Source organism: Mandrillus leucophaeus, unplaced genomic scaffold (genome assembly GCF_000951045.1).
Source record: "Mandrillus leucophaeus isolate KB7577 unplaced genomic scaffold, Mleu.le_1.0 Scaffold204, whole genome shotgun sequence".
In the NCBI taxonomy this organism is placed as follows: Eukaryota; Metazoa; Chordata; class Mammalia; order Primates; family Cercopithecidae; genus Mandrillus; species Mandrillus leucophaeus.
In genome coordinates this window covers 1148851-1159090 of record NW_012102077.1, presented here as the reverse complement: position 1 = coordinate 1159090, position 10240 = coordinate 1148851, and the positions used below count along the sequence as shown (strand labels likewise).

The 10240-nt window shown below is 34.4% G+C and overlaps 1 protein-coding gene across 3 annotated transcripts in view; it reads right to left on the bottom strand.

Moving 5' to 3' along the window:
* Window positions 1-10240, bottom strand: part of PCM1 (pericentriolar material 1) — a 114498-nt gene that overhangs the window by 74086 nt on the left and 30172 nt on the right. For all 3 annotated transcript variants that reach the window (XM_011979603.1, XM_011979602.1, XM_011979604.1), the window contains 8 exons: window positions 9169-9385; window positions 6733-6916; window positions 5607-5780; window positions 4950-5107; window positions 4591-4826; window positions 2165-2316; window positions 1886-2015; window positions 177-317 (listed from right to left, as the gene is read on the bottom strand). In XM_011979603.1, the coding sequence (XP_011834993.1) occupies window positions 177-317; window positions 1886-2015; window positions 2165-2316; window positions 4591-4826; window positions 4950-5107; window positions 5607-5780; window positions 6733-6916; window positions 9169-9385 (1392 nt within the window). The remainder of the gene's footprint in view (window positions 1-176; window positions 318-1885; window positions 2016-2164; window positions 2317-4590; window positions 4827-4949; window positions 5108-5606; window positions 5781-6732; window positions 6917-9168; window positions 9386-10240) is intronic.

The window sequence follows — 10240 nt, the reverse complement described above, 5'->3', positions numbered from 1 at the left end:
TAATCTACAATTACATTTTTGTGTCTACTAAAAAAGGCACAAAACAGACTACCATTTACAAACATGTTTCAAGGATATTCAGTTTCCTTTCTTAAGATGTGCCTTACTGAAGAACAAAAAAAAAAAGGCAAAAAAAAAAGACTAACTCAGGAACAACAGAGTACAATTTACAATACCTCATTATCTACTATTGAAGAATCTTCAGGCTCAAAAACAGATTTGCTTGTACTGGTCTCGTGTTGATTAACAGTTGGGGTGGAAGTAACAGCTGGCATATATTTTTTGGTGGGACAATTACCCGCACTAGCAGCTGACAGCTAAAAAGGAATTCACAAAAAAAGTTACAAGGAATTAAAGCAATTATATTAATTTAATAAAAGCAGGTACTTTAAATATGGCACTAGGGCTCTAGTGCCATATTTAATCTGCTATCACACCCCAATTACCATCATCATCCAGATAACTTCAAATAAGAAAACAAAGATGAAAACACAAGCTGAGACTGACAAACACAAGCCCTCAGGAACAACAGAAACAATAGGGATAAAACATAATGGAAAATTTTGTATACTCAACCCAACTTTGCAACTTATTTCTCTAGATATTATTTAGATTGGAGACAAGGAAAGAAAAAGGATTAAAGTAGGAAAGGCAAGGGTTTAGAAAATAAACACATTTGATGTGTTTTCCTTTCTTTGAAAACACAACCTAACTGAAGATAAAGCTACCCAATAAACTCTGGGAAAATATCAGAAGGAATTATTATCCCCTTCCCATATTATTATTTGATATCATCAAAGATATTTTCTTTTTTGTTTTGTTTTTTTTTGTTTGTTTCTTTCTTTTTGAGACTGAGTCTCGCTCTGTCGCCCAGGGTAGAGTACAGTGGCGAGATCTTGGCTCACTGCAAGCTCTGCTTCCCGGGTTCAGGCCATTCTCCTGCCTCAGCCTCCCAAGTAGCTGGGACTACAGGTGCCTGCCACGACATCTGGCTAATTTTTTTTGTATTTTTAGTAGAGTCGGGGTTTCATCGTGTTAGCCAGGAAGGTCTTGATCTCCTGACCTCATGATCTGCCCACCTCAGCCTCCCAAAGTGCTGGGATTACAGGTGTGAGCCACTGTGCACAGCCCCTTATTCTCTGTTCAATCTCAAGACCCATGTATAGGGTACTAGTTAATAAGCAAAAGTATATACAACTTACCCTTTAAACCACATACAATTATTTTTCTTAGATAACTTACAGTGGTTTAAAGATTTTATTATATTATTTCAGGCCAGTAAAAGATGCAAATGCTGGTCCATAACTGCAAAAGTCAAACCAGTATATTTTAATATAATAAACAATTATGAGTACACATGTTCTGAATCTATGGCCAGCCAGCCCAATAAGAATGAAAATTATCAGAGAGTCAATTCCTATGTGCTATCTTTTATACTGTAAATGTATACCCCCAGCTCTTCATCAGTTCATCCACTTCATTAATCACAAAATTACTAGACATAATTCTGTCACCTTAATATTAGAAAAAAGAGTACTTTCTCACGCCTGTAATTCCAGCACTTTGGGAGGCTAAGGCAGGCGAATCACGAGGTCAGGAGATCGAGCCCATCCTGGCTAATACGGTGAAACCTGTCTCTACTAAAACTACAAATAATTAGCCGGATGTGGTGGTGGGTGCCTGTAGTCCCAGCTACTCAGGAGGCTGAGGCAGGAGAATGACGCAAACCTGGGAGGCAGAGCTTGCAGTGAGCTGAGATCGCACCACTGCACTCCAGCCTGGGCAACAGAGCAAGACTCCGTCTCAAAAAAAAAAGAGTACTTTCAGTTGACATCAGATTTTAAACATCTTTTTTCAGACAAGTAGAAATAAATTTCATAATTACCTGTAAGTCAGGGCATGCCATTTGCAATGCTTGAATTTTCTCCTGAATGTCAATCAGTTTCTTTCTTTCTTCCTGCAACTGTTTTAGCTCTCTCTGTTGCTGCTGTAGTTTAGCCTCATAAAATTTCTCTCTACAATTAAATTGACATTATATTTATGGACTCCAATAAAATCTGATGAAGCATTAGGCACAACGTAACATAGTACCTAGCTGAGTACCTTCTCCAAAACAGGCACTAAATTCTTACTATATTAAATGAAGGCCAAAAGCTTAACATACCTCGTCTTTTCATTTACTCCAGTATCTTTCTGTGTTTTATTGGCATTTCCTCTAGTGTTATTTGAATTTTGCTTGGTGTCTTCTTCTGCTGGGTAGAAGTCATCCAAATTTGACATATTGGCAGAGATAACTCCTTGAGCTGCATCATCATCCTGAAAGAGCATCTTTACATTAAAACAGTCTTGATACCTAAAGATATTATCCAATTCACACCTTAGTAAATACCACTGGTCTGTAAAATTTACGTTAAAATATTAAAGCAGTAAAGAAAGCATGATTGTATACATGTTTACACGTGTTCTATATACATTTGTTTACACATGTTTGTATTTGCATACATGTTTATCTCACCTCAACAACTCTTCTTATAATTGAGAAATTTGGAAAAGGCCAATTCCATTAATGGTTAAACAAGCTACAGTATATCAATAAAATAAAATGTAATCAATGTGTGGAGAAATGAACTCTCATATAAAATATAAAAAATATGAAAAATGTAAAATATTTTTTAAAAATATTTAAAATTTTAAAATATAAAAAATATATATAGAAAAATATAAATACATATCAAAAATTCTGTACATATAGAAATATAAATACACATGGAAATACATATAGAAAATTGCTCTCTAGAAAAATAATTGTTCTAGAGACCAATTAAGTTGTGTCCTTTAAAATGTACACAAACTCTTGACATAGTAGTTCCACTTCCCCAAATCTTTCTTAAAAAACACAAATGCACAGAAGCTTGTGCAAGTATGTTCTTTGGTGCATTGTTTCTAAATAGTGAAAGACAGAAAACAAGTATATATTAACTAGATGATATTACACATTAACTAAATTAAGGTTCTTCAATATACAGAAACTATACTGCAGCTAAAAATAACTACATGTATTGTGTATATATATATACAGTATTAACATTTTATAATTATCATATCTGTGTTTCTTAATTACTTATAATTATATAGAACTATATATACCGACATGAAAGTTCTCTGACAGGATGTGGAGTGGGGAAAAAAGCTACAATACTTAGTGTATTATACATACAATTTGTAAAAACAAAGAAACATAGCACAAAACATCAAGTATTTTTTTAAAAATAGGTGCATAGTAATGTACCTAACTGCACAGAAAAGACCTAGCAACTTCAGTGAAGAAGAATGGGATTATTAAGGGAGGTGAAGAGGGAGTTTACTAGTATTATGTACTTTTTTTGCCTGTAATCTGAGCAATTTGGGAAGCCAAGGTGGGAGAACTGCTTGAGGCCAGGAGTTCAAGACCAGCCTGGCCAATATGGTGAAATTCCATCTGTACTAAAAATACAAAATTAGCCAGGTGTGGTGGTACATGTCTGTAATTCCAGCTACTTGGGAGGCTGAAGCAGAAGAATCGCTTGAACCCGGGAGATGGAGGTTGCAGTGAGCCAAAATCATGCCACTGCACTCCAACCTGGGTGACAGAGCAAGACCTTGTCCCCAGCAAATAAATAAAAATAAAAATACGTACTTTTTTTGAACTGAGAGAGCACACTCCCTTTTCACTTAAGTAATTCAAAGTATATAGCATTTCAAAAGAAACTGTTAATAAAACTTGAGTTTTTCATACACAAAAACTATTTTATATGATTTATATACACAACACCTTTATAATGTGCTAATAGTTATGTAATTAACTACAATTTTATTACTGCATATACAATTATAAGTGTATGCATATTTTGTGTTAATCGCTATGTAATTAACTGTAACTGTATATTTTTACATTTGTATAAACATACAATAGCATATTTATACAATTACAGTTAACTGCATAACAATTAACACAAAATATGTATAAACTGCTTTTTAAAATTTATGATTAATAGTTCTAACTTTAACCTTACTGAATAACATATGGTTTTTCTTTTACATACAGTAGGTTAAGATCTCAGGCTCTGGTATCAGGAAGTCTGAATTCTGGCTTGGACAGTCATATAAACTTTGGCAATTAAGATGTCTTTCACCTATTTAATATCTACCTCATTGAGATGCTGCAAGTTCTACATGATATAAGGCCAGAGTTGTCAGCAAAACAAAAACAACAAAACCTCTTCTGTTTCTTTAAATAAAAACAGCTATACTGTTTATAATAAAGCTATGTTGGCAAATAATCATTCTCATTTATGTATTATGTATGGCTGCTTTTGCATTGTGAAGTTGTGACACAGACTGTATCGCCGCAAAGCCTCAACTATCTAACCAACTCACTCTTAATTTAAAAAGGTTGCTGACCTCTGACGTACAGAGCGTAAAGTGCTAAAAATTTAAACCTCACATGTAAGTGTATTAGTATAATTAAACCAAAGTAATTATCATACACACATTTTACTTAAGACTATACTATCTGACAAACAGGTTTTTAGAAGACCAAGCAGTATTTACCTGTACCATAGCAACAAGATCTTGTAACTGTCTAAGTTTCTGTTTTGCAGCCATAAGTCTGTTGATCTTCTGTTCAAATTCAGCATCTTCCGGATGCTCATCAACCAGACTGCTCCTGTGACTAGATAACGAAGCTCCACTGACTCCCTCCTCCTCTGCTTCTTCCTCCTCTTCCTCATCATCTTCACCTTGTGCAACATGAATCTCCTGTTCTCCTTCTCTATTATATCGACAATCTGCTGAAAACATGCATAATTAAAATTGGTAATTTAAAAAATAAATTTAAGAGCACACATGAACAAAAACCCACTTTGTAAGAACAACACAGCTAAATTATCTGTAAATACAGTCAGTCATACCTAAAGAAGGAGGCACATTTAGAGCCCTTATGTTGGCAGCAGATCTGTTGTTAATTTCACAATTAGAATTAACTGTTCTCCCATCTCTATTATTAGAAACACATTGTACATTACTATTACTATTTACTTCATTCCAAGTGGAAGCTACTTGTGGATTTCTAGAAGAAAGAAAACAGCCTGAAGTTATTTAAGGCACAAAAAAAGACAGAAAGAAATCAAAGTTTAGAACTGCTAATAAAATAACTCCAAACCAAGAACATGGTTGGCTATTCCATTAAAATTTAAATTGAATAATCGACTCCTGCTTTTCATTAACTTGTGCATATGTGATATTTAAGTAGAAAAACATCTGAAAAAAATGAAAATTACACCTAAAAATAAAGAGACAGCAAAATGCTAAGTTAGAGACATCTCATGATTTACTCAAATTCAATCTAACAAACAGCAAATTTACTCAACAATTGTACTCCATACTTCTCTATTCATTTTTCTTCACAGGGCAAAGATGATTACACTGACCAAAATAGTAGACTTACAAGAGAAAAGCTTAAATAAAAGGCAAATAGTAAATACTCAAATGAAGTATTTTTGTTTCCACATTAAAAGTATCAAGATAGAATGAATATGCTGGAAAAACATCCCAAAAATAGTTCTTACCGAATGTTAGTAACAGGCTCAGAATTTTCATGCTCAGAATCATATTCTGACTCTTCAGTTTCTTCATCTTTCCTGTTTTCATTCACAGCATCTGTCATCATGTCTGATGTTTGTTCATAATAATGAACTAATTCTCTTAGCTCATTCAATCTCTTTCGAACTTCATTTAACTTTCTGATAAACAAAAAATTTATAAGATTTACACCCATTTTAGCAAATTAATGCAGACATTATTTTCATATAATAGCAGCTAACACAAACAAAATTTAGACCTAATGAAATATCCACCTGGTGTACTATCCAGGGGGTATGACTTTAAAATGATGAGTTTAATGCCAAGTATGGCTTACTCAAAATGTCACATTTTTTTTTTTATGCTGTGTTAGGGACAAAAGCATAAGAAAACCAATTTCAATTTAATTGTTCATTTTAAGCAGGTGTAAATGATAATAGCACAAAACTTGATGTCAAAAATATTTCTAGGTTTCTCAAGTATCAAAAGTGTGAAGTACTACTCAAACACTACCTCTCAGGCAAATCAGGTATACAGACATTACTGAGCATGTATAGAAGGTTCTTGATTTGTCTGCACATATGAGATTTATACACTACATACTACGTTTACCAAAAATAAGAATTAAGTTTGCTGAGTTCTGAATGTAAGTGCCAGGAACTGTGCCAACATTTTTTAATGAAAACATATTTCTGAACAGGTGTATTATTATCCCTATTTTGCAGATGAGGAAATACAGGCTTAGTAAGGCTAAGTTATTTGTACACGGTAACACAGCCTTGTGTGATACAATTTCAGGGCTGTCTCATTCTACAGCCTGGTCTCTAAACCATCTGAATACAGAAATATTCTAACTGTAGTCTTATTTTTTATCCTTTATTTGAAAAACAAGAAAGTAGTTATCTGTTCACAGAAACTGTGTTACATCACATCTCTTAGACAACTCAAATTATACACATACAACACACACACGCCTCTTCTACCTATCACTTAAGAATGTTTACAAAATTAAATAAATCTCGTTTTGCCAGAATTTTCAACACAAAGGAAAAAAAACATTTATCCCTATTATTTAACTTTAATCTATGTAAACAATGATTGTAAATGTTTTACTGGAGTTTTTCAGATGGATTGAGATGGACTTCATTTTCACTCTCATTCTGAGAGACTAAAGCAGCAGCAGGATAAGGACCAGATGATGTGAGGCTACTGGACTCTCCATTGACAACCGGTGCCAAGCCTACAGGAGCAGAGGGAGCTGAAGTACTTCTCTGATCCATACTCCTTTGTGGAGAGGCTGAAGAAGGCACACAAAAAAAATTTTCTTTAAATCACCAGTTACTATACACAAACACTTACAGTTGGCTTTAATACTGAAAAATAAAAAGCAAAAATGATTAACAACTTAGTTTCTGCAGATTTAAATTTTAGAAACTTGTTTATTAACTTACTCCACAATTAAACACATCAAAATGCACACAGAAGACACGTTTACCTCTTTCTTCCAGAGACTCTATCACCTTTACATTATAACCACCGGGTTAAAACAGAAAGGAAAGAAGAAAAGACGGAAATTGACAAGAATAATGATATTCTACCTTGGAAAACTAACTAGAGGAGAACTCTAGTTAGTTTTAACTAACGACTAAATTTGGTAACTAACTTGATAAACTTGGTTCTAGGTTAAGTTAAACAGGGCCACTATGAATGATGTGCAGTACTCAATCTGTAATTTTTATCAGGTAGCTGAAGCCGATTAGGTCTTCATCGGTTTTTCATACCCACAGACCAGAGAAGTTACATCTGGACACCAAGAAGGAACTTGTCTTGCTCCAGGAGAGAAAGAACAGTGTTAAAAAGACCATGGTACCTCAAACTATGAAATATTAAACAGCAATAAAAATCTGCTAATTAGACAATGGCTAATCCTCCATGGTCCTTGAACTAAATTTAATTACTTTCTATTTAACTTCTTTTACTATCAAATATAAATCATGCTTAAGAGGAATTAAAGATTAAGAATTTCTGCACTTCTCTACCTCCTACCATTTCAAAGATGCTGTCATTTACCAGTATCTTTCTCACAAGAATCATCATTATTTGTTGTTCACTTTAGTACCACAATTCCTGTGGGTGGTTTCCAGTAGTCTCCTCATTCTATTCCTTGACCATTCTACCTTTTGCTGCTGTTCTCACACTGCTTCCCAGTGAGGAAAAAAATGGCCTTTAAGAGTCATCAGCACACAGAGTGCTACTTTATGAATACAAAATTGAACACGAGGACTTAAGTGCAACTTTCATGTTGTTTTGTTTTTTTTTTTTTCAAGACGGAGTTTTGCTCTTGTTGCCTAGGCTGGAGTGCAATGGCACAATCTTGGCTCACCACAACCTCCGCCTCCCAGATTCAAGTGATTCTCCTGCCTCAGCCTCCAGAGTAGCTGGGATTACAGGCATGCACCACCACGCCCAGCTAATTTTGTATTTTTAGTAGAGATGGGGTATCTCAATGTTGGTCAGGCTGGTCTCGAACTCCCGACCTCAGGTGATCCACCCACCTTGGCCTCCCAAAGTGCTGCGATTACAGGCATGAGCCACCGCGCCCGGACCACATGTTAAGTTTTTCTTAGTTGTGTTCATGTGTTTGTGAAGGATAAAAACTGGGATTATACTCGAGAGGAGGAAGAGACTAGCAGAAGTCAGGGAAGAGAAAGGATATGTTTTAGGGCAGGAATATTAAGGTTCTTTTGTGGGTGGAAAAGAAAAAGGAGATATGTGGATAATAAGGACCAGAGGCTCCAGAGAAAATGGTTTTGTTGTTTCAAAATCCCTATTTTCTTTAATTAGACAACAGCTAGAATGTTTAAAGACTAGTTGGAAGTTGCCTCTTCAATTTCTAATGCTCGAGCCTCTATTACTACTTGGATAAGAGACAGGAGCCATGTTTGAAAAGGTTAAGGAACTGAAGACTAGATCTGATTTAGATGAAGAAGGTTAAGTATGTGTGGAACAAAAAAGATAGGTCCTGAAGTTACAGCTGTCTGAGATGATTATCTATATATTTTTAAAAAATGAATACAAGTTCAGCAGTTAGAAGTTCTGGACTCTCCATACTAAACCATATATACAAGTTTTTCACAGATTTTTTTTTTTTTTAATCAACACTCTATGTTTCATAGTTTTGGGTTTTTAAATCAAAGTACTAACTGGATTAACTTTTAAGGCAAAATTTTGAATATGTTAAAAAAACACAGTATTATTATGTGCACGTATCAAATATTACCTTCTCTTCTACCTTTCCCTTATTAAAATCCTACTAATTTTTCAAGGTCCAACTGTATTGCTTCCCTTTTCTGAATTATAAAACTGATTTACCACGTATTTCGCTTTTATATATATTGGCTTGTAACTTAAAAACTTTTCAAATATAGGTCTGAAGTCCCTACAAATATTTTTGAGGAGCTACGTGTTCATTCACCAAACGCTAAATTATGTGACAGTATATATATTTCTGTGTCTTACACCCAACACTGCTGAACCAGATTTACTCACATGATGAATTGTTAAGATGCTGATCTCGAAGTGTATGAAGTTCTCCAAGCAATTTGTCCATTTTTTGTTTCTTTTCCTGCAGCACTCTCATTTTGCTAAACAATTGGACTTTCTCATCAGGTAAACGTTCTGAAGCTGATGGATTCCTGCTCTGGGAAACCTCCCTAGTTAATGAAAGACTTTCTGCCTGTCTTCTATTGTCTGGAACAGCTGGAGGCTTATTAAAAAACAAAAACAATAAAAGAAGAAGAATAAAGACTAAGGCAATTAAATGTATTCTCACTTTTTAAATGCACAAATATCCTTTATAAAGAGAAAGAAATATTTGCTAGGTTGTGCTGGTAGGTAAGTATATACTCTTACTATTCCCAAATTAAATATGGTTTCCTGATATGCCACTATTAACACATGAAATCATCCCTCAGTATCGGTGAGGGATTGGTTCAAGGACCCCTGGGGACACCAAAAACAGCAGATACCCAAATCCCTTATATAAAATGGTATAGTATTTGCATATCATCTATACACATCCTCCTATATACTTTAAATCGGCTCTAGATTACTTATAATACCTAATACAATATAAACACTATGTAAATAGTTGTTAAATTTTTAAATTTGCATTTAAAACATTGTTATTTTTCCCCAAAAAATATTGCCGATCCAAGGTTGGTTGAATCCACAGATGTGGAACCCACAGATACTGAGAGCTGACTCTACATGGTTTTACATACACATAACCACACAGAGGTCTTGGATTCACTAGCCATCATTACTTGAATCAAAAGTAGTAACAATGCCACGTTATATAAAATAAACCTTCAAAAATCTCATTCTCTCTCTTGCCTTCCTTCTAGAACTACCACTGTAAACTTTAACTTCTTAACCTATCAGTTTTTCCCATCACTTCTCTCTCATGGGTTTTTTTTTTTTTTTTTTTTTTTTTGCCCTAACAGAAAACAGGCTGTCCCTGGAGGACATGGCTTCTGATCCTTCCTTTGCATGCAGCAGTCTTTTTAAAAATATATTGTATAATAATAATATGAATTTCTCTCTTGGTTTTTTTTTTTTT